Source organism: Perognathus longimembris, chromosome 17 (genome assembly GCF_023159225.1).
Source record: "Perognathus longimembris pacificus isolate PPM17 chromosome 17, ASM2315922v1, whole genome shotgun sequence".
Lineage (NCBI taxonomy): Eukaryota > Metazoa > Chordata > Mammalia > Rodentia > Heteromyidae > Perognathus > Perognathus longimembris.
In genome coordinates this window covers 16286524-16311836 of record NC_063177.1, presented here as the reverse complement: position 1 = coordinate 16311836, position 25313 = coordinate 16286524, and the positions used below count along the sequence as shown (strand labels likewise).

Sequence of the window (25313 nt, the reverse complement as noted above, 5' to 3'; positions counted from 1 at the left end):
CTTACTGGTTCAACAGCCAACATATGCCCCTGGTCATTCTGGAGCACTTCTCACTCAGCTAAAGAAAATGGCAGGGGCTGAGCAGCTAATAGCGGAAAGGAACCTAAATTCAACAGGTCTAGTAGAGTTAAAAGGGTAATACTTGGTCTTACATGCTTTAGCAAGCTCTGTTGAAAGCCAAGATGTCATGCCAAATCTGTTTGCAGCAGGATGGTTCTAGTACCTCAGTGCTAGCATTACAATAGGTCCTGGGATGGGAAATAAGAAGAAACCTATGTAGTTCCTTCTCTGAGACTTAACCATAGTGTATCTTCTAGATGCCTTTCTGATATAAAGAAATCAGATCACTCTTCCACAAGTTCAAGACATTGGCAGCTACTCTACAAGAATAAGAGATGTTTCTTACATGAGCAATAAAGTCCTAATTGAATATTATCCCTTCAACAGTCCTGATTTATACAAGCAACTCAACTTGGGTCTTTGCGACAAAAAAAAAATGTCTAACCCTAATCAGATTCTGAAGCTCAGTCACCATGTACTACTACAAGGATATGTTTCCTGTGTATTAAGCAGTGCAGCTAAGGCTTTATGGCCAATAACAGGTCATCATAACCCCATTCCAGGATTTGTCAAGTACTAGAGTACCTCTAATATGTCCCTTCCCCAAATTTATCTAGGTCAGAACAGTATTGGACTTTAGTTCTCTCAAGCCATGTGTGTATGTGTATCCTCTGTCATTTCAATATGGTGTGTTAAACTCATCAGCACTGTGTTTTGGGAAAAAGCAGCCCCTAAGGGATCTTGACATTGCCACCGCATGAGTGGAGCTCTCCATGAGTGGAGCTCTTGGTGGCCTCCCTAGTGCGGATTCTCACGGTTCCTGCCTCTCCAAACTTTTAGCTGTAACCACTCCAACACGTCTTCTCAGTGCAGCACACACTGGACCCAAATAACCTCAGCTCAGAGCTGGAAAGTACTCTCCCTGGGGTCAGCTGCTGTACCCTGCTAGGGTCAGACTGGAGGCTTAGGCCAACACCCCTTCCTCTCTCAAGGAGTCCTGTGGGAGAAGTGGGGAGGGGACAGAGGCTCCTGGCGTGGGAGAGATCACGTGTGTCCCCTACTCAGCACTTGAAGGAAGAGGAACCCCCTTGGTGCCAGGCTGTAGTGCTGACGCCCCAACACGGAGCCGGGGAGACTGGGTAGGGAGCCAGGGTAGCAAAGGGGCTTCCCACAGTCACCACGACTTCCTTCAGGGAAGTGCTGATGGACTATTACTTGGTGACCTCCTAAAATGTCCTTTAGGGAAGACGTATTAAGCGTCCTTGAAAGGGTGCTGATTAGATTTGGGATTAGTTCTTCTTTCAGAGCTGCCCTACAAGGGTGAGTGAACTAGCTAGCTTTTTAACTCAAAAATTTCTTTTTCTTGTGCAAGGTCAACACATGCAGGCTCCCTGTGGAAAGTAGCTTACGGTTTACTTTTCCCTAGGTGATGTACCTCCGAGGGCTCCTATGAGTCTTTTCCAGCATGTTATACAGACTATACAAGAAAAGCAATGGAAAAGAAGCAAGGAATTTCTAGAGGTGTTTTTTGTTGTTTTTTTTTTTTAGCAGTACTCCGATCCAACTGTGTGATAAATGCATCCGAGCTACAATTAGGAAGATATATAGCATCAGAATGCGAAGGTCTGGGCAGCCTGGTGAAACGCGGGCTCTCCAGAGCCCCAGCTATGTTTCCCATTATGTAACCCTGGTCATGGGCAGACAGCCAGACTCCAAATGAAAAAGAGACTCTGGCTTGGCACTGGTTCTATTTTCCTATCCTCATTCGGGGTCAGCGCAGTGTCATACAGCTGCAGAGAAAGCTCTGGGGATTAAACCTGGGAAAGTCTCCAAGACCAGGACCTGGGTTCAAGTACCAGCTGAAAGCAATAAACCAACTGCCACAGCTGGGCTAGGTTTGGATGTTCTCAAAGTCCCCTGACTCTTTCACTTACTGAGAACTAGAGATCAAGATGAGAGAAGATTTGGCTTCAGCAGAGTCTGAAATAAGGTAGGCTGTCTCACTGCCCTGGCCCTGCCCAAGGTCTTTGGATGCCAAGAGTCCCAGGGAAGCCTGCTGCTCAGCTGACATTTGTACCTTTCCTCATACTCACTTGGTGAAGTAGGGAGCAGCTGCCTCTCCTGAATCACAGGAAACCTAGTACGCAAAAGCACAGAAACTATGCTAGCAAATGGGTCAAGTAGAAAGCCTCTCCACACACTGCAGTGTGCTCCATAAAGACCAAAAAACTCTACACACTGCCTTTTACAGAGGACAAGGCCACTTTCCAAACACTGCTATACTGCCTCTGTCCTAGAAATCATCTGGGATATGATGCCCTCGTATTACAACTTCTAAGGGATTAGAAAAAAAAGTGAAGTCAATTTACATGCTGGCTCCACCATACAGACTTACTAAGTACCACTCTCAGCAAAGAAACAAGTGAGCCTGAAATCCTTCCCTTATCACAGTACCAATGGCATTTGGTCACCAATTATCTTAAGGGTTCCATATGTGTCTGCTATTGCCTAGGAAAAATAGATCTGACCAGAGAGAAGAGGAACATGGGCAAAGAGGAGAAAACTAAGAAGACTAATACTAAACTTTGGAATTCCCCAAGGAGAGTGATGGATGCTGTGCAATGATTCTGTAACCATACAAGGAGAGAGGAAAACAAATGAAGGATGGAGAAGGAATGAAAGGAGAAAGATGAAGTAAGGGTCCAACATGCCAAAGGGACCATTTGGGAATATTTCTGGAGGAAAAGCAAATGGAAATATAGACTATCTAGTCACCTTATCTTAGGATCACATGAATTTTTGTCTTTGCAGGGAACAGATGCAGGCAAGGACCAAGGAAAGCATGCCAAGGAGAGGGAGTAAACAGAAGCCATTTCTTTCCTACTCTCTTGAGAGCATCCCTAAACCCTCCAATTCTGACATCTATGGAATCACCTGAGTGTGTCACTTTCTATGGCGTAAAAGGCCCCATAGTAGATTGGTAGATACAAGATAACGAGCTTGAAACCCATAGAACCATCATGCCTTGCCCATTTCTCAATCAAGGAATTGTCTTGGAGTATATAGGGAGCTAGCTATTTAAGAAAATAGAGGCTGGGTACCAGTGGCTCACGCCTGTAATCCTAGCTACTCAGGAGACTGAGAGCTGAGGACTGTGGTGCAAAGTCAGCCCGGGCAGGAAAGTCCAAGAGACTCTTACCTCCAATTAACCACCAGAGAAACTAGAAGTGATGCTGTGGCTCAAAGTAGTAGAGCATTAGCCTTGAGAGAAAAAACTCAGGGACAGCACCCAGGCCCTGAGTTCAAGGCCCATGACTGTCCAAAAAAAGGATGGGTGGAAAGGAGGGAGGGAGGTAAGGAGGTAGGGAGGGAGAGAGAGAGAGAGAGAGAGAGAGAGAGAGAGAGAGAGAGAGACAGCAGAGAGAGACAGCAGAGAGGAAAGTCTTTATTCCTTTCCAGTTCTCAGATCTGAAGATTACAAGGTGAGGAAAGACTAGCCTCAGTGCCAGTCAGAGACCAGATTTGCTCTATTGAACCAATCCTTAAGCAACCATGTATGGAGATGGGGGTGTCAGGCCCAAGGACCACAATCCCCTCCTTTATGCTTGAACTTGCAATTCAGAGATAGCCTGACTGCAGACAGTGCAGAATGGGACATAATTTCTGATCATACTGACTTTTCTTGCCCAGAGCAGATTCACAGTAGAGTAAGTGGAATCTATACCCACAGAACTTACTTCTGCACAATCAGCTTCAGTATATATTGGGTCAGATTTGTTCTCTCTGTAAAGCAAAGCCTGAAGAATTGAAGCAAATATATTTCACATGTCCTGACTCCCTGCCCCATTGGGGGCAGCTGCAGCTTGGATCTCATGCCCAGCTCTAGCTTGAGCCCTTGTTCAAAGATGGGCAATAGCTCACAGACCCGGCAATGGGCCATTTGCTGCAGCATCCAAAGGGAAAGCAAGATTCAACACCTCAAGCAAATGAGGTCCAGCATTTCCTATGTGAGCTTTCCATTTCCTCAACTAAACAAAAGCCAAAGGGGGTGAGGGAGAAAGGCGATGAAAGAACAAGTGCTGCAGAAGACAGTGAACAGACCTGATTGCTCAGGATCTGGATGGATCATATCTAAGGGAACTATGGCTGTGAGGTGAAGTGACCCAGGAAGGCCCACGCTCTAGGGAAAAATGGTCTGTTTCTCTACTCCCAAGAGGAAGGGAATACTACTCAGTTGCCCATATACATGCTCAGAAACAGTGGTTTAGATATTTGAAAGGCTGAGTTTTTCCCTGGCTCAATCCCCCCCCCACAAAAAAAAAAACACCAACTATTAATTGCCTAGTTCACATAACAGAAAATAGCCTAAAAGTTTGAGACTGTACTTGGTACCTTTTTGGGGATCACTTGCTGTGAAAGAGTGGCCCGTAATTAGCAGATCCATTAGTGTATTTATGTGACCCAAGCAGCCTAACTCAGGGCTTGCCCTGGGCTTGTGAAGCTGAGTCTGGAGCACAATTTGGAAACCTAGGAGGACTCACAGGGAAGATGCAAAGTGATGCTGTGAGTATCATTTACATGATGGCAGAGCTAGAGCTGGGAAAGGATCGGAGAAAATGAGATGAAGAGTCTAGAGGCAGATTTTGGAGTAAGGAATAAGAAAAAACTTTGGGAGGAATAGAGAAAGTTCAACTACACTACACAGCTCATACAGAAAAACTGCTACCCAGAAGTCTCCGCTGCAGCCTTCCCTCTACACACATGGGTAACTGCTATCCCACAGAAACTCTCTACTCTCCAGCAGCAGCCGAGGTCTCCATATTTTATCCTCTAGTATTTTCTTCCTCCTACAGAAGATCCCTATACATGAATGATGAAGTACTAGATACGGATGCTTGTTATGAAATACATATAATCACACATAGAACCCGAAGGAGCTTTCAGTGTACATACCTGCCAGACAGACTATATTGCAGAGAATGGGTTTGGGGAAGGAGAGGGAGAAAGAAAGAAGTGATGACTGACAAGAGAGAAAGGCAGTAATACTGAGAGGCAAAGATAAAAAGGAATTGGGGGCCAGGCACTAGTGGCTCATGCCTGTAATCCTAGATACTTGCGAGGCTGAGATCTGAAGATCACGGTTCAAAGCCAGCCCAGACAGAAAAGTTCGTGAGACTCTTATCTCCAATTGACCACCAGAAAACCGGAAGTGGCACTATGGCTCAAGTAGTGGAGCGCTAGCCTTGAGCTGAAGAGCTCAAGGACAGCCCCCAAGGCCCAGAGTTGAAGCTCCATGACTGACGGAAAAAAGGAATTGGGGAATGAGAGACAGAGACAGGAAAGAAAAGAGGGAGGGAGCAGAGAAAGTGTGCAGAAGGAAAAAGGTAAACATCAGTAGAATTAACAGTTATGGAGCCTACACACATATATGTCAGACAGTCCTATACAAAGAGGAAAACAGAAGAGAACTACAGATATCAAAGATCAGTGAGCTTCCTCTGTAATGAGCTGGATTCAGTTTTAGACATTGTGGGCCGTACGGTCTCTGTGGCAACCATTCAACTCCAGCACTGTAGTGTGAAAGCAGCCACAGACCAAGTGTAAACAAATAAGCATGGCTGTATTCCCATAAAACAAATCTGACTTTCATATACGTTTCACGAGTCATGAAATAGTATTCGTTTGATTTTTTTCCAACCATTTAAAAATGTATACCATTCTTACTTTGTGGTACATAGTATGCTGACTCCTGATATAATTACATACATACCCAGCAGACAAAGACAAGAAAAGCAGGCAGAGACAAGTTGGGACAGGCAGGCAGTCACAATCAAAGCCACATACACAGAATCCTTCTTCAACAGAGATCCAGATTATCACAAAGAGGTAATCAGACACATACAAACATGGTTTTGGAAAAACATGGACACGAACACAGTCTTTTGGGAACATATACAAAAGCACATTTGCAAAGGACAGTCACATAGAGACATGGATAGGACTAAAGCAGACAAAGACTGACAGAGATCCAGGCATTCAAACAGAACCCTATGGTGACATATGAACCCTATAGAGACAACCACAGACCCAAGAACACACAGGATACACAGGCAGAAATTGTCATAGGCCCACATCAGGATATATCACACAAACACATAGGAATACAAGACACATGGCCACAGATACACATGGACATATATACACAGTGCAGTTATGAGCAAGCATCCTGAAAGACGCCTAGAGAAACAACCATATGGAGACAGAAACATCAGATCTTCACACATGGCAAAAAGAGACACAAAGATACACAGACTTTTAGACACACATAGACATAAGGTTCCAGTCAAAATCAGACAAAACCCAGACATGAACAAAGAAACAGCCATACCTGATTGCATAACACTGTGAATATAATTTATGCCACTGAATTGTAAACATAAAAATGATTAAGATAGCAAAGTTTGTTGGATGTTTTACCACCATTTGAAAAAGGAAAAATTAACCATACAAATATACAAACAGATCTACAGACTATCCAGACAGGCAGACCCACATACTTTCAACTCAACATACCATACCCCAACAGATGTCTTCAGAGATACCATACTGACATATGGAAAAGAGATGGAGACTAGGTGAGAAAACAGGGAATGCATGAAGAAAGAGAAAATGAAGAAAGATGTGCACATACTCATGCTCTCCTACACTAAAAGCCATGGAAGGAGTTAAGGAGACTGAATGCAGAAGACAGTATCAACAGAAGTGACTGAAAAAAATGACAAAGGAGAAAAAGAAAAGAGACAAAGTCTCTCCCACACATGTTAACACACATCCAAACTAGAGGCAGTTGAAGGAACAATGAGTATGAACAATATGAAGTAAGGATGAGAGTGCAAGACAAGGACAAAGAACAAAACAGAGAGAACTATAGAGCAACAGAGAGGAGGACAGGACTGGAGAACAGACAAAAATAAGACATCAGAAGGTATTCATGGAAAGATAAAATCAAAATTCAAATAAGAAAGGAACAGGGCAATGTGTGGGCTGTGGGTAGGAGAAAGCAAGGATAAGAGAAGGAGGGGAGCTAGGGGAACATGGGTGAGTCAAGGCCGGCAGTACAAAAGGAATGGGCAGGCAAACTCACTGTGAGGGCAGATCCAGAGATGTGGGGGGAGGATTCCAGGTATCTGGGTAGCCGAGCATCCAGTCTGACCAGACTTTCACACTGGGAAGCAGTTCTTTCAGGTCTGGGACGAAGGAAGACACCTTGATGTCATCTTGGTCGTCCTGGCCCTCGGGAGAGGACAGCTGAGCTGCAGAGGCAAAGGGTGAGAACTGGGCCTATGTCTGCTGTGGTCCCCGAGTGATGCCTGTGATGCTGGGACGGCAGCAAGCTCTTAGGGAAGGGAGACCAAGTCCACAGGAAAGCTGGGCCCAGAAGCGAGGACAAGTGCCAGCACCTAAGAGGATTCTGAAAAGTAGGACAAAGAGAGAACCAGTGCACTGGGTTTGCCCTGGAGATGACTCTTTCTGCTTCACCTGAATGCTGACTGAAATCTCTGCTCTGGCCGTTAGCCCATTCTTTTCTAGTGCTCCTTCAACATAGTGCCAACGTGGGACCAGAGTTCCTGCCAAAACTGCATAACCTGAATCATAAGAAAACATCACATAAACCCAAATTGTGGATTTTTTTTTTTTTACAAAACAAATGGATTGAACACTTCAAAAATGTTAGTCTATGAAAGACAAAGAATAAGAAAACATTCTAGATTAAAAGGGACTAAAGAGATACGACATCTAGGACTGAGGACTAGTAAGGATATTGGTACAGTGTACCTCTACCACATGCAAGGCCTTGAGTTTGATACCAGCATCTTAAAAATAAAAAATGGGATAAAAAAGACTGGAGATGTAGCTCAGTGGTACAGTTCTTGCCTTACATGAGCAAGGCTTCAGGCTCAATCCCTATCTCAGTAGGGGAAAAAAAAGAAAAAGGAAAAAGAAGCATGTCAATCATTTTAATACTATGTGTGATTAGATTCTATAACAGAAAAAAATCATTTTCTTTATAAAGAACATAATTAGACCTGAGTGTGTATGGCATACACTTTGGAGGTGGAGGTGGAGGCAGGAGGATCATGAGTTTGAGACCAGACTGGAAATGAGACCCTATCTCAAAAGCAAAGCAAAAGAACTTTATTAGAGACCATTGGTACAAACTGAATAAGAATGGTAGATTCAATAATATGAATGCTGATTTTCTGATTTTGATGACTGTTTAGGCAATGTCTTTGTTCTAGGAAATAGGAAGTATTTAGGGGTAGAGGGCTACTACACCTACAATTTTAGATCAAATAGTCCAGGACAACAACAATGAGCTTAAAGGTGTGTATGTGCTCCTGCATGTACGCTCACACATGTACATGTGTGTGTGTGTGTGTGTAAGAATATATAGTAAAATGCTAACGAGCAGGGTGTCTGAAGAAGGATATGTAAAAGTACTTCGCACTAGTCTTAAAACTGTTCTGTTAACCCGGCATTATTTCTTTCTTTTTTTTTTTTTTTTTTTTTTGGCCAGTCCTGGGCCTTGGACTCAGGGCCTGAGCACTGTCCCTGGCTTCTTCCTGCTCAAGGCTAGCACTCTGCCACTTGAGCCACAGCGCCGCTTCTGGCCGTTTTCTGTATATGTGGTGCTGGGGAATCGAACCTAGGGCCTCATGTATCCGAGGCAGGCACTCTTGCCACTAGGCTATATCCCCAGCCCCCGGCATTATTTCTTGTTGTTGTTTGTGTTCCAGGCCTAGAGCTTGAACTCAGAGTCTAGTCATTGTCCTGAGTTTCTTTGCTCGTGTTCTACCAAAGTTCCACCTCAGGCTTTTTTTGGTGGTAAATTAGAGATAAGAGCTTCACGGACTTTCCTGCCTAGGGTTGGCTCTGCAATCCTCAGATCTCAGCCCATTAAGTAGCTAGGATTACTGGCATGAGCCACTGGCACTTAGTTTTGATATTATTTCTTAATAAAATGTTGTGTCTTCCTCATTCTCCTGAAAAAAAAAACAACAGCTCCAAAGTCTAAAGGCAAAGCTAGTAGTATGGCAATAAGCAGCCTGACCTCACTACTTACCAATACTAATCAGGAGATGAGAGGAAAGTGTGACCATCAGCCTTACCTTACATAGCTAGAGTAATCAGGCCTAGAATTCTAAGGGGATTTCAAAGGATAATACCTTAATTTCAGGGCTAAAATAGTACCTGCTGGGTCCAGTGTGCCTCCCAAGATGTCTGTCCTATGGTGGTTATAGGACCCACCAGGAACCAAAGAGTGATACAGAGATAAGAGGATAAAAATAAAATATCAATTTTAAGCAAAAAGGGAAGCATATTGGATCCCTCGTACTTGGGGGAGGAGGGATGGAAACTCACTTTCCCGGTCTTTTTAAAGATGCAAGAATACACAATAGCTCATAGGTACAGTGTAAATCATAACACCCTCTGAGAGGGGGGTGGGTGGGAAACAGGTACACAAGGAAGAAAGAGGGCCTAAGAGCTTATCAGATTGCAAATAGAGATGGAACTAAAGTGGCAAAGGGCAAGGTGGGAGGAGGAAGACTGGAGAGCAGGAGACCTGAGAAAGGAGCCTGGCACTTTGAGGCTCATTTGGATAGGGCAGGGCAGCTGGAAAGTTCACTAGTTGGGGGCCCTCCTGCTTACCTTTGGCAGATTCCTTAAGTAAGCAGGTACAACGCCGTACCAGTAGAGAAAACATGGCTAGGCCCAGGGCTGCAGCTTGCTCCTGGATCACAGAACGACACTCCTCTGAGAAGCAGTCTAAGGAGAAGCAAAGTAAACCTCATTACACCAGAGAGCCAATGATTGCTTTCACATCTCCTGATGGATACCTCCTTGGCCACATTACTGAGCTTCCTTTTCTTCATCTAAGACTATGGGTAGAAATAATTTTCCCTCTTGAAGGAAGATTATAAGGTGAAGTAAAATAATATAGGAAAAATACTAACCAGTATGCCTGGCATATAGATAAATGTTCAATAACTCTAAGGATCACCTGTGTGAAATTCTGTCCTATATTACTTTCCCAGGACCCCTTGCTCAGGATGGGCAAGGTGAGTTAGAGCTATAAGGTCTCTGCTTTTAGCTAGCTATTAATAAAGCTCCAGTGACAAAAACTTATTTCATTATCCCAGTCTCTCTAATGTATAACTAGCAGGAATACTATTAACGGATTAAAATTTTATCTTCAATCATAAGCGTTTGGCTTCATGCCTTCCTCCTCTATGCTGTTCCTACCATATGTGATACAATTAATCTTTTGTTGTTGGTGGTGGTCACAGGGTTTGAACTCAGGGCTTGGGTGCTGTCCCTGAGCTCTTTTGCTCAAGGCTAGCATTCTACCACTTTGAGCTACAGTTCCACTTCTAGTTTCCTGGTGGTTAATTAACATTAAGAGTTATATGGACTTTCTTGCCCAGGCTGGCTTTGAACTGTGATCCTCAGAATCTCAGCCTCCTGAGTAGCTTGGATTACAAGTGTGAGACACTAAAACCCAGCCAATTAATGTATTTTTACTAAATGAGTTAATTATATAGTGCTTGGTACATAATATACACATAATCAATGTTAGTGTTTGTTGTTGTACAGCTAAAATAATAAACCTGGCTCCCAATACTAGTACCCTCCATCCCTCTCTTTTTCAGCCTGGCTAAACTTCCTGCTGGCTGCAGGTCACACTGGAAAGAGCCACTCCTGTCAGTGGGTAGAGTTGGTCTTTCAAGGTAACAAAGTAACACACACATTCCCACTTACACTGATACAGTGTCAATGGCTTCCCCATTATTTGGTAACAAATAAGGCAGCAGTCCAACCAGTAGCCTCAGGGGAGGAGACACCCAACCCTCATAGGGATGAATCCAGGGGCTAGTTTTGTCAGCAGCTAATTTGCTAGTTTTCCATAACACTGGAGAACTCAGAATCTCCAAGTGTTAAAAAGGATAATTAGCCACAGGTTTGATCTTGGTCCTTTATACATTTCAACCTCTATCAGCTTTCTGGTCTTCTCAAAGAGTCTAGTTGAAGTTGTTACTTCAAAAAACACTATATAACCACAACTATTCCTAACAGTGAAGCCCTGGAGTCAGGAGCAGGCTGCTGTTCAGGGTGGCCCAACATATGAACAGCATAATGGAGCAATTATTCTATTGTGGCCATCCTTCCAGATTCCCACTGGTTCCAAATGTCACCTTCTAACTTTCCAACTCAACTGTAGCAGGCAGTATGGAAGTGATAAGAATCCGTAAGATAAGAACAAATCACCACTCTCACTACCCTAGTAAGGCACTAAGCTTCTGTTAAAGAGATAGAAAACAAGCAACCAAGAATGTGTAAGTAGTCCCAAGAAAAGTTTCTGTCTTTCCTCCCCACCACAGCTACAGGTTGCAGCACAGTCTGTTCAACCTCAGCTAATCCAGGCTCCTGCCAAGCACTGCCATCAGCCTAACTCTTGTTTTTTTTTTTTGGCCAGTCCTGGGCCTTGGACTCAGGGCCTGAGCACTGTCCCTGGCTTCTTCCCGCTCAAGGCTAGCACTCTGCCACTTGAGCCACAGCGCCGCTTCTGGCCGTTTTCTGTATATGTGGTGCTGGGGAATCGAACCTAGGGCCTCGTGTATCCGAGGCAGGCACTCTTGCCACTAGGCTATATCCCCAGCCCCAGCCTAACTCTTAATTTGCAGCAAAGTTGAACAGAGAATAAATTCAGGACACAGAAAGGTGGGATAGGACAAGTAGAGGCCAAATCCTGCCGCCTCTCTAGCTATATCAGTACCCCAATTGTGCATTTTTGGTAGAAGATGCCTAAAATGGGATTACACAGAGAAGGATAGAAGAGACAGAGGTCTTTGCTCCAAGAGACTCGATACAGCAAGACATTATCAAAAGCCTGGGTAAGAGTAAGATGGGGCAGTGAGAGCTTACTTTGACCAAGCAGTCCTATTTTTATGATGAACAGTAATCTCAGACTAAACTGTCTTTCAGAGTTCAAGCTGAGAGAATAAGAGAGAATGGACTGCTTAAGAGTCTTCCACAGCCTCGGAGAAGTCTGGGGTGGTTCCTACAATAAGGTCTGGGACCAAGTAGGGTAGCAAAAACAGGAACCTTTTTGGTATAGATCTGGGAGGGATCAACTAACAACTCTCAGAGAAGTAGCTAGAAGACAGCTTCATAGCTACTCTTCATAATTATGTCACCTCAGTTGCTTCATCTTAACATCCTCTTAGGGTAAGGTACAAGGGCATTGCCTGCTTAAGTGTTTTGCTTAAGTGTTTCGTCCAACTAACGGGAAGATACAAACCAGGAAGCCACTCTGCCCTAATCAAGGAGGCAGACATCTCACAAGCTATCCCAGAATGTCTGGGTCTTGGACTGACCAGGCTATCTGTAGTACTTTCTGAATGGCTTTATCTTCTCCCTGGTACAACAGTACAATAAGCACACTGAGCATTTATAATGTGCTTGGTAATGTGGAGAATACAGCTAAAAATAAATCATGGTTTCCACAACCAAAGGACCATATAGTAAGCTGAAGAAAAAAAACTATTTACTCAAGGAATGATGGAACTTGGGACCTAAATATATTTCAAATGAAAAATGTATTAAATGTATGGTATTTTTGGAGGATGCTCTTGGCCTTGCATAGGCTTCTGTGGAACAGAAGCCCTAGGAATATCCTTGAGATTATTTGCTCTCATATAAGAAGGTGGGAAAAGAGCATCTAGGTTACCAAAGTCCACCCACTTTGGGGTCCAGACTTAGGAAACTGGACCTAGTCTGAAAAATGTCTGTATGTGTCCCTGTAGTTGGGCTGGGTCAGGCAAACAAGTGATGTAGGGTGGGGAGGAAAAGGCATTGTTTATCTTGGTATTTGCCTGGGTTCCTCTGGCTTTGTGTCAGGTAGCAGGAGCCTGACATGAGCTGAGGAACTCATTAACATTGTGAAATAGCCTTTCCCCTTCTTTCTAAAAGCAGGCTTGCTCAAGGGTTTAGGGGGATGGTTTTGGCTAAGAATGTCAGATGGAATTACTTCTTACCAACAAAGTCACCTGAGGTCTGAACTCAGTTTTGCCTCTTCCCACATGTGGGCAAATGACCACACCTCCCAGTAGTCCCATGGCTAAATACCTGCTCAGGCAGAAATATACTTCTTGCCCCTAAGCAACAGGGAGAGTTTCTCATTTTTCTGAGAACATACTCATGGAAAACATAAACCAACTGTCGTCAAAGTTGTATGAAATCAGGAAATGGAGCGGCCGGGAGAAGGCTGCCATGTGGCCGGATGTTATGTATTTCTAATTAGTGCTATACATCTTTCAACAGCAAGTGTCCTTCTGCTGGGAAACACAACACACTGCCCTTGTTATTGTAACTGTCAGAGAAGTGCTTAAACAGATAATCTCCAGGAAAAGTGATAAACATGTCCCTTCTCCCACCAGTGTGTGTGCAATGGTGCTGCCAAAGCAAAGCTGTGCCTGATGGCTCCAGGATGGCAAAGCATCCTCCTGCAGGAAATGGGAGTGAGGCGGGAGGGGTAGGGAAATGATGGAGGGGGAGAGGAGGCAGGCTCACCTGCCTTGGTCTCTAATCCCAGCCAAGAAATAGTGATTCAGAACCTCTGCTTCTGATCAACTTTGGGACAGGGTACCAAGTTTTTGTAAAGGAGTGATTTGGAGAAAAACCCTATCAGTGGGCTGGGGTTTGGCTAGTCACAGAAAAGCCTGGCAGCAATGAAATTGTAGAGTTCCCTTGGTGCACATAGCCAGCTTCCTGGCAAAAGGATGAGAAGAATAATGAACGGCAGATACAGGATAAGTAACACATAAGTCTGCAACCCTGATGGCAGTGGGAAAAATTCAGAGAGCCCTAGGTTTCATTATCCATTCTACCACAGAAAACCAACTATCTGCTTGGCTACTTCACTCATAGTTAAAGAAAAATTCAGGGAAGATGACCACTGTGTCTCCTCTCAAAGAGGAAATAAATGGTCAGTTACCTCCAACTAATACCACCTGGGGGTGATTTGTTGGCTCTTATCTTTCAGCTATCAGGCTACTTTTCTCATGAGTCAGTCACCAGTCAAACATAGGATTGGCACAGTTCCTAAGCAGCCCACCCAAGAATTCTTGTATATAGGAAGTGGGCAGTGAGAGCGAGAGCCACAGTTCTCTGTGGCTACTGACAACAAAATTTCAGAGCAAAAACAGAGATGTTCATGCCTTCTGGGCACCATTTTATTTCCTGAGAAATGAAATGAGTAAGTCATAAGAATCAAGTACTGATACACCCAAGGAAAGTACTGAGGCACTATAATGAAACAGCTGGGCATAAGGTAAGCTGTGATATATTCCTGAAGAGAGAACAGCCAAGAGTCAGGGAGAGTGGGAAATTTCTCCTCCTTAGGAGCTCTCACTGTTATATCTGTGGTCCCTTGAGATCTTCTAGGGCTGTAATAATTTAGATTATTCTACTATTCTTCTGAAAGTTGGAAGATGTAAGGGTAGTAAAAACCTCCTAAAAAGTGATTTCTCTCATTAATTAAAAAAAATGAGTATTCAATTGTAGGATACTAAAACAAGGAGCTTGATACTGGTAGCTCATGCTCATAATCCTAGCTACTCAAGAAGCTGAGCTCTGAGGATCATGATTTGAAGCCAGCCCAAACTATTTTATCTCAAATTAAATAGTAAAAATCCAGAAGTGAAGGTGTAGCTCAAATGGCCAAACACAAGCCTTGAGCAAAAGAAGCCAAACATGAGAGTGAGGCCCTGAGCTGTTCAAGCCCAAGTACCAGCACAAAAAAATTTTGTTAAAAAATTATATCTTCCAAGACTATATAAAAGTTCATAGCTTCTTCTGACATTATTCTGAAAGTGGGGAGCCATAAGGGCAAAACAAATATAAACTTCCTAAAAAGTGATCTCTCTCAATTAGAAAAAATTTTATTTGGGTATTCAATTGTGGAATACTAAAACTAGGAGTTGTGTGCTGGTGGCTCATGCTTATAATCCTAGCTACTCAGGAGGCTGAGATCTGAGGATCATGGTTTAAAGCTAGCCCAAACTCTTATCTCTAACCAGCAAGAAGCCAGAAGTGGAGGTATGGTTCAAGTAGGAGAGCAAGAGCCAGACCTTGAACAAAAGTCATGCAAGAGTGTGAGGTCCTTAGCTGTTCAAGCCTGGGTACCAGCAGACAAAAAAAGAAAAGAAAAGAAAACTAGAGAGAATTCTGTGTATAAGAACACGTACAGGCACTGTTTTACTTAACACTATGGGTAGTAACTGCCTCTGACATCAAGAAAAACACTTTTGTTGCTACTGGAATCAGTTTTTGTAATGGCAGTCAACAAATAAAGGGATACTTATTATTTAAAAAAAAAAAAAAGAACACATACAGGGGCTGGGAATATGGCCTAGTGGCAAGAGTGCTTGCCTCGTATACATGAAGCACTGGGTTGATTCCCCAGAACCACATATATAGAAAATGGCCAGAAGTGGTGCTGTGGCTCAAGTGGCAGAGTGCTAGCCTTGAGCAAAAAGAAGCCAGGGATAGTGCTCAGACCCTGAGCCCAAGGCCCAGGACTGGCCAAAAAAAAAAAAAAAAAGAACATATACATACCCAAGGAACTACAACTCAAGCAATGTATTACATGTTATAGGGAAGATGGAAATAAGATCTTTTTTTGTGCATGGGAGAATAGGAAATCATTTAATCTAGTGTCTCTAAGGAAAGGGCTCATGAAAAAGACTATTTCTGAGCTGAGTTGTAAGACATGAACATTAGCAGAACTGGTCAAGGCAGAAAGGATTTGAGTTACTTGAGGCCCTGTTGTATAACTGGGGCTACAATCTTCAGGGCCTGTAATGCTGAATAAAGAACATGGGCTTGCTTCAACAGACAGTAAGGGAGCACTTACTCAAAAGTTTCTGAGTGAAACTTTGAATGAAACAATGGTGTTTTAGGATTAATCTAGTTAAAACATTTAGAACAGGTTACAGTAGCTAGAAAAAAGTAATAGAGAAAGAGATCAGTGGGAAAGCTAAGAGGGCATGAACTTGTTTAAACTAAGAGAAAATATATGTAGAACATTTCATAAACTTTATAATGTCAAGTCAATGAAATGTATATTAGAAAAAATGCTATAGAAAGAGATTGTAAAAATGATGTTGGTAAGTGAGGGAGGGAAGAGATATGACTGTTGGAACAGACAAGACAGTCACTGATACTCTCACCAGATTCTAGAGGATCCTGAGACTGAAGAAAGGTAACTGACATCCACCAAAGGAAATCTAGGAAAGGAGCAGAAACTCAGGGTTGCAGAACACCTGGAGACAGGGAGGTATATATCAAGAAGTCCCCAGGCTCCACCAGCTTGGCTCTGGGCCAAGTTCTGTCTTTCCAGAACAAAGACACTTCAGGGGGTCAGAAATACTTGAGGAAGACCTTGCATGAGGAAGTCTGGGAAGTCTGAACTAGCTATCCCTGTGGAAGCCATTAGATATTCAGCACTTCATTTGTTTCCAATTCTTGTAGGAGTGCAGCTCCAGGCTGTGGGGTGAGAGGCTCCTCTCTGACGTAATCAGGAAGCAGCTGCAAAATTAAGGAATCCCTCATGACATCATAAAAAGGGTCTATGGTTTACTGGGGAAAGTATAAAAATTAATTACATAGTCCCACATGACTCCTTTCCCCTAATTCTGTACATACTCTTTCCCATCTCCAAACACTGTCTTACCAACATCATCCAGAAGCCACCTTGATTTACAAAAGGACAAACAAAATTCAGAATGTTTTTGATGCACTCACCATCTGCCCCATGTCTTCAAAATTTAACACCTCCTAGAATTTTTATATAGGTAGCATGGTTCCCTAACAAAATTATAAGACCCTTGAGGGCAAGTCTATGTCAAAACTTCATATCCTTGAAAATTAGCACCATGAAGAGGTTCAAGAAAAGTTTGCTGTTCTTAATCAGCTCCTGCTTGCAGATCCTAATCACACATGGCATGATTCTACTGCAGCCAGAGTAAATCCAAGACAATAAGATTTTAGGAACATAGCATTTACAAGTATTGCCTCAAAACCTTAATGAAGATTTGCATAGGTGGCATTTATTCCCTCTTTTTTTTTTTTTGGGCCAGTCCTGGGCCTTGGACTCAGGGCCTGAGCACTGTCCCTGGCTTCTTCCCGCTCAAGCACTCTGCCACCTGAGCCACAGCGCCCCTTCTGGCCGTTTTCCACATATGTGGTGCTGGGGAATCGAACTGAGAGCTTCATATGTAGGAGGTAAGCACTCTTGCCACTAGGCCATATTCCCAGCCCTTATTCCCTCTTCTTAACAGTGGAGGAAACTGACTCAAATGAGTTGCCCAACGAGGCCACAAAGCTAGTAAATTCCAAAGCTGTAATCTGAATGTAAGTCTGTCTGCTTCTGTACCCACACCGTTTCTATATCAAGTTTGCCAAAGCCTATGACTTGAGTATAATACTCCAACTACTCCTCTCTCTCCTTTAGTATGAATACAAAAGCCTTAGATTACTCCTCAGACTAATCTCTGATATACTTACTAGTTCTGCATAAAAAGTTCAAGAACTGCAATACTGTAGAGGTGTCAATCCCCCCTACTATATCCCTAGATTTATGTAACTACTATCAAAACCTCATGAAAGGTTTTTAATAGACACAAAAACTTATTTCAGGAGGTGGAGATCAGGAAGATAAAAGTCCAACCTGGCAATTAGCACCCTCCACCCCATCTCTCAATGAATAAACTTGTAGTGATGGTGTGCACTTGTGGTTGCTCCAGCTATTGGTGGATAAGGAAAGAGGAAGATCACAGTCTGAGGCCAGCTCTAGAAAAAACAGACCTTATCTGAAAAGTAACTAAAGCAAAATGGGCTGGAAACATAACTCTAGAGGTAGAGTGCTTAGTCTACCAAGCCCAAGGCCCAGAATTCAATCCTCAGTACCGGGAGGGGGAGGAGGAGGGGGACGGGGAGGGGGAGAGGGAGGGGGAGAGATGGAGAGAGACAGACAAGAGACAGAGAAAGAGACGGAGACGGAGACAGAGACAGAGACAGAGACAGACAGAGACAGAGATACTCTTGATATACTCTTATACCTTATAAAAAAAATTACCTCAGGGCTGGGGATCTGGCTTAGTGGTAGAGTGCTTGCCTAGCATGCATGAAGCCCTGGGTTGATTCCTCGGCACCACATACACAGAACAAGCCAGAAGTGGTGCTGTGGCTCAAGTGGTAGAGTGCTAGCCTAGAGCAAAAGAAGCTCAGGGACAGTGCTCAGGCCCTGAGTCCAAGGCCCAGGACTGGCCAAAAAGAAAAAAAGAAAATTTTCTCACTGGTAAAAAATTTCTAAAATACCTATCTAAAATTGGCTGTGATGGTATATACCTATAATTCCAGCTTCTCAGGAGGCAGAGAAAAGAGAATCTCAGGTTTGAAACCAGCCCCGGCAAAGTTAATGAGACTCTATCTCCAAAACAAAATGCAGGGGCAAATTAGAGGTATGCACCAAATAGTAGAATGTTTTCCTAGCAGGAAAACAGGCCCAAACCCTAGTGTCACCAAAAAAAGAGGGGGGTGGCTAGGAGTATGGCTTAAGTGGTAGAACATTTGCCTAACACATACAAGACTCCGGGTTAATGCCCAGTACCACAAAACAAGAACAAGAACAATAAGCAGAAGACTGAGGTATAGTTCAATGGTAAAGCACTATTCTTGAGACCATGGGTTCAATTCCAGGACCAAAACAAACAAATTCCCCAAAACATCAGAAGATGAATTCATATGTAAAGTATGCAAGAAATTCTTTTTTTTTTCTTTTTTTGCCAGTCCTGGGCCTTTAACTCTGGGCCTGAGTACTGTCCCTGGCTTCTTTTTGCTCAAGGCTAGCACTCTGCCACTTGTGCCACAGCGCCCCTTTTGGCCATTTTCTATATATGTGGCACTGGGGAATCGAACCCAGGGATTCATGTATAAGAGGGAAGCACTCTTGCCACTAGGCCATATTCCCAGCCCCAAGAAACTCTTTTAACTTAAGTAATAAATGAAAATTTACACAAAAAATATGTAGAGCTGATCAACCACTTTGGCAAAGTAGCAGGATACAAAATGAACCCACAAAAATAGCCTTTCTGTGGCTTTACTGTATGCTAACAATGAACAGCAGAAAGGGAAATCAGGAAAACAACTCCATTTGCAATCACCTCAAAAAAAAAATCTAGGAATAAACCTAACCAAAGATGTTTATAGCGAAAACTATAAAAATCTGAAAAAAAAATTAAAAAGGATATCAGGAAATGGAAAGACCTTCCATGTTCATGGATCGGTAGAATCAATATTGTGAAAATGGCCATACTGCCAAAAATTATATACAAATTCAGTGCAATCCCTGTCAAAATTCCAACAATGCTCTTTAACAAGACAGATGAAACAACCCAAAAATTTATATGGAACAACAAAAGACCCAGAACAGCAAAGAAATTCTGGGCATCATCATCATCATCCAGACCTCAGGCTGCTACTACAAAGCTACAACCAAAACAACTTGGTATTGGCACAAAAACAGACCCAGGGGCTGGGAATATGGCCTAGTGGCAAGAGTGCTTGCCTCGTATACATGAGGCCCTGGGTTCAATTCCCCAGCACCACATATACAGAAAACAGCCAGAAGCGGCACTGTGGCTCAAGTGGCAGAGTGCTAGCCTTGAGCAAAAAGAAGCCAGGGACAGTGCTCAGGCCCTGAGTCCAAGCCCCAGGACTGGCAAAAAAAAAAAAAAAAACTAGACCCAAAGATCAAGGGGACAGATTAGAAGACCCAGAAATAAAACCATATACTTACAGTTATCTGATATTTGATAAGAGAGCCAAACACATACAGTGAAAAAAAATAGCCTCTTCAATAGTTGGTGTTGGGAAAATGGCATCAATATACAGAAAACCAAACGTGGAGCCCTGTTTGTTGCCATGCACTAATATCAGTTCAAAGTGGATCAAAGATCTCAATGTTAGACCCAAAACTTCGAAATTACTGTGAGAGAGTAGGAGAAACATTAAAACTTACAGGTAAAGGTAGAAACTTCTTGACGAGACTCCCAGGGGCACAATAGATAGAAGGGAGACTTGACAAGTGGGACTACCCCAAAATAAAAAGTTTCTGCACATCTACAGACATAGTTACTAAACTAAAAAAACAACTAAGGCTGGGAATTTGGCCTAGTGGCAAGAGTGCTTGCCTTGTGTACATGAAGCCCTGGGTTCGATTCCGCCAGAAGTGGCGCTGTGGCTCAAGTGGCAGAGTGCTAGCCTTGAGCAAAAACAAAGAAGCCAGGGACAGTGCTCAGGCCCTGAGTCCAAGCCCAGGACTGGCAAAAACAACGACCAAAACAAAAAAAAAAACAAAAACAAAAAAAACCAACCAACAGACTGGAAGAAGACCTTTATCAGCAAAACATCAGACAAAAGACTAATATCCAATATATACAAGGAGCTGAAGAAACTAACCCCTCCCAAACCTAATAAACCAATCACTAAATGGGCAAGAGAGGTAAGGAGAGACTTATCAGAAGATGAGGGAAGAATAGCAAAGAAACACATGAGGGGACTGGGAATGTGGCTTAGTAGTAGAGTGCTTGCCTAGCATGCATGAAGCCCTGGGTTCGAATCCTCAGCACCACATAAACAGAAAAGGCCAGAAGTGGCACTGATGCTCAAATGGTAAGAGTGCTAGCCTTGAGCAAAAAGAAGCCAGGGTCAGGGCTCAGGCCCTGAGTCCCAAGCCCAGGACTGGCAAAAATAAATAAAAATTAAAAAAAAAAAAAAAAGAAACACATGAGGAAATGCTTATCATCCCTAGCCATAAAAGAAATGCAAATCAAAACAACTCTGAGATTCCATTTCACCCCATTTAGATTGAACAACATTGTGAATTCAAATAACAAATGTTGGAGGAGATGTGGGGGAAAGGGAACCCTATTTCACTGTTGGTGGGAATGTAAACTAATACAACCTCTCTGGAAAGCAGTCTGGAGGTTCCTCAAAAATCTAAACATAGACCTTCCCTAAGACCACTCCTGGGCATTTATCCTGAATATCATGAGCCAGAATATGATAAAGACACCTGTATATCCACGTTATTGCAACATTATTCACAATAGCCAATATATGGAAATAGCCCAGATGCCCCACAATAGATGAGTAGATCCAAAAAATGTGGTACCTATATACAATGGAATTTCACACAGACATTAGAAAGAATAAAATTATGCCATTTGCAGAGAATGGATGGAACTAGAACAAATCATGGTGAGGTAAGCCAAGCTCAGAGAGACAAACAACACATGTTCTGCCTGATATGAGGAAATTAGATCTAAAACACACTGGGATATGATAAATTATACAGGAGTCAAGATACTCACACACAGTGAGACCAAAAGAGGATACCCTTAGGAGAGAAACACAAAGGTGCAATGTCTATGTGCCTCTTTGTATATTGAAACGAACTCCCCAAGATATGGAAATGAGATCTTTCTTTTTATTTTCCTTCTTTTTTTTTAATTTTAATTTTTTCTTTTCAGTCCTGGGACTTGAACTCAGGGCCTGGACATTGTCCCTGAGCTTCTTTTGCTCAAGGCTAGCACTCTATCACTTGAGCCACAGTGCCACTTCTGGCTTTTTCTGTTTATGTGGTACTCAGAGATCGAACCCTGGGCTTCATGAATGCTAGGCACTCTACCACTAAGCCATATTTGCAGCCTAAGTTTTATTTTTTGATGATCCTGTCTTCTTTTCTTTATGTATGCTATATTCAAATCTTTGGGAGAGTGGGGGGGAGGGTACAGAACTGGAGGGAAACAGGATAAGAAGTACAGCAGTGTAGCTCACTGGACACTAATGAAAATGAACCATACAACTCATGGGTAGAGATAGGAGGGAGGGACTGGGAGAGAGTGAGGGAAGGAAAAAGAGTGTACAAAAGGAAATGTATTCATTGTCTGACTCATCTAGTTGTAATCTCTCTGCACATTGCCTTTATTTATTTATTTTTGCACATCACCTTTATAACAACAATAAAGTAAATTAATTTTTAAAATATAGAGATGGCGTATAGGAAAACATGGCTCAACGTTATCATTAAGACAATGAAAAGGGCTGGGGATATAGCCTAGTGGCAAGAGTGCTTGCCTCGTATACATGAAGCCCTGGGTTCGATTTCCCAGCACCACATATACAGAAAATGGCCAGAAGGGGCGCTGTGGCTCAAGTGGCAGAGTGCTAGCCTTGAGCAAAAAAGAAGCCAGGGACAGTGCTCAGGCCCTGAGTCCAAGCCCCAGGACTGGCAAAAACAAAAACAAAAAAAAAGACAATGAAAAATACAACTAAGTCCAACCCCACCAAGATAGCTCCAATCAAAAAAAGACAAATAAATAATAACAAGTGCTGGCTACAATGTAAAACAACTGAAATTCTCACATACTACTTTGAGAACATAAAGTAATACAACCACTTTGGAAAAAAATGTTCGTCTCTTAAAAAGTTAAAATATACTTACTACCCAGCCACTCACTCTTGAGTATTTACCTAAGAGAAATGAAAGCCTATCTTGGCACAAAGGCTTACCTGAGAATGCTCATAGCAGTTGTTTCTTTAAGTTCACATACGTTAATTGCACAAAGCGCTTTTATTGTGGTATTTCCATTGATGCTTCTAATGTATTTTGACCAAATGTACTCTCTCCTTTCTATCTAAAGCTTTTCACTCTTCCCTTACTTTTCAAAAGTATTTATTGAGTTTTTATTCATAACAATGGAAAAATGCTCATCAATAAGTAAATGGATGAACAAATTACAGTATATCCATACAATAAAGACTAATCAGCAATAGAAGAACAAATTTTTAATCACTCCATAGCATAATTGTCAAATCATTATTCAAAGTGAAGAGAAGAAACTGTCAAATTCATTTATATAAAATTTTAGCAAAATGCAATGTCAGAAAATTACAATGAGAGAAACAATGATGACAGAAAGCAAATCAGTGCTTGCTCAGGTACTAGAAGAGAAAATCCAATAATGGATTGCAAAGGAATATAAAGGAATTTTGCAAAGGACATGTTCACTCTCTTGGTTCAGTAATGGTTTCACAAATGTATAGATTATTTCAAATTTCATAAAGCTGCAAACATTAAATATACATAGTCTAAAAATACACTAAGTATGCTTTTTTAAAAACTGGTAAATTGGGACTGGGGATATGGCCTAGTGGCAAGAGCGCTTGCCTCATATACGTGAAGCCTTCGGTTCAATTCCCCAGCACCACATATACAGAAAATGGCCAGAAGTGGCGCTGCGGCTCAAGTGGCAGAGTGCTAGCCTTGAGCAAAAAGAAGCCAGGGACAGTGCTCAGGCCCTGAGTCCAAGGCCCAGGACTGGCAAAAACAAAAACAACAACAACAAAAAAAACAACAACTGGTAAATTGGAGTATCTAGTATGTACCAAGGTCCTATGTAAAGGGGTATGTTGATGTAACACTTGGAAAATCCTTCCCTGCAAACTGACACCAATACCCTATTTAGAGACAAACAAGGACAAGTAAAGTTGCTTCATCAAGGCCATCCAGTTAGTTATACAATGAGGAATCCAATCTTTTGATCAGGTCAATTCCTTTACAACATCAAAACAACACCAATACCTTCTGAAAGTGAGAAAAAATGTCCAGAAGAGATAGAACATCTCAAACACTTGGTTTTCCTTCTCTTATATGAGGCTCTAGAGTCAACAGCTTCCTGGGGGTTCTATCAATACATCTTTGCAAGATGGACAATAACCATCTACTCCCTACTAGTAAAAACAAACATACTTCTGAGTGAGCGCTGAACTTTTTCCAGGAAATACCCATACAATTTTAGTATTGATTTGCCTAAGATTTCCTGGAAAGTAAGTAAAACACCAGTGTAAACTACACACTGGACATTCGCACCTTAGCTATATCTCTGGATAAATATTTTTGTCACCCAGAAGTTCCTGCCTGATTCTAAAGTCATTCAAAAATATGTTCACTCTTGGGCAAGGAGAGCTGCTGCCAGCAAAATGGCATGCTGGCACCAAATCAGTCTTCTAGTAATGGGGCTGAGAAGAAGAGGGTCTGCCATTCCTGTAGCTCATTTGGAAGAGTTACAAGTAGATCCTATATGACAGTTTCTGCTTGCCATAGTTTTAGGAAGTTTGCCTCCCATTATTTGGGGGAAGGAAATACTTGGGCATAGCAAAGAGCAGTAACTAATTATACCAGGCAGTAAGCCTTATAGAATTTGACATAGACCTAGAGTCCTGTGTCAGAAGTTATCTCAGGGTGTTAGAGGAGCAGAGGTATGAAAGAGGCTTCCTAACAGACATACTAAACTCAGCAGCCAACCTACAAAAGGGCTTTTAAATAATAGTAAGAATGAAATAAATAATAATAAACAACAACAGTACTGATAGTAAGGAGAGATTTGACAGCTGATTCAGACAGCTTGAAATGTACTTCTGACAGTATGAAGCCTGAGAAGCACTTTGGGCTGAAAATGAAAGTTAACAAGAGATAATATTTGCACACATCCTGACTCAGGGAAAGCGCCTAAGAAGTGAGACAGAGAAGTGCTCAGCTTCCATCTTAGCACATTAATTTATTTATTTTTCTTTTAAAAGCTTCCTAAAAGATTTAAAAAAAACAAAATAACCATCTAACAAAGTTTATAAACAATGCCAAAAATAAAACAATGCTAAGATAGGTAGGACAGGGAAATACTAAGAACGTACAGTGTTTCTTGGAAGGCTTTTGAAGATTTAGCTATCTCAGAGAGCTTTCCAAAATACAAGATTACAGCCATCAACCAAACTTTGAGGGTCAGTAGTAAAAAGTGTGACTGGTTAATGTGTCACTACTATTTATATAGCTTTGGCTCGCTACCCACCTTGATAGTGGGAAGTCTTCGAGTCACTGGAAGCATGCCCTTTATTAAAGGAGATAAAGGGACCTTACCTTCCCCCACCCCTCCACTTTTGTGTCCTAGCCATGAGGTTGAGTGCCTTTGCAATGCCATATACTCAAAAGCAACAGAATCCACCAACCATCGACTGAAATCTTTAAAACTGTGAGCCAAATATCTTTTCTCCATTTAAGTTGATTATCT

General features: G+C 42.4%; 1 protein-coding gene across 2 annotated transcripts in view; it reads right to left on the bottom strand.

The window, feature by feature from the left end:
• Smg6 (SMG6 nonsense mediated mRNA decay factor) overlaps positions 1 to 25313 on the bottom strand; it is a 249996-nt gene that overhangs the window by 115580 nt on the left and 109103 nt on the right. For both annotated transcript variants that reach the window (XM_048365165.1, XM_048365166.1), the window contains 2 exons: positions 9772 to 9888; positions 7205 to 7373 (listed from right to left, as the gene is read on the bottom strand). In XM_048365165.1, coding sequence (XP_048221122.1) covers positions 7205 to 7373; positions 9772 to 9888 — 286 coding nt within the window. The remainder of the gene's footprint in view (positions 1 to 7204; positions 7374 to 9771; positions 9889 to 25313) is intronic.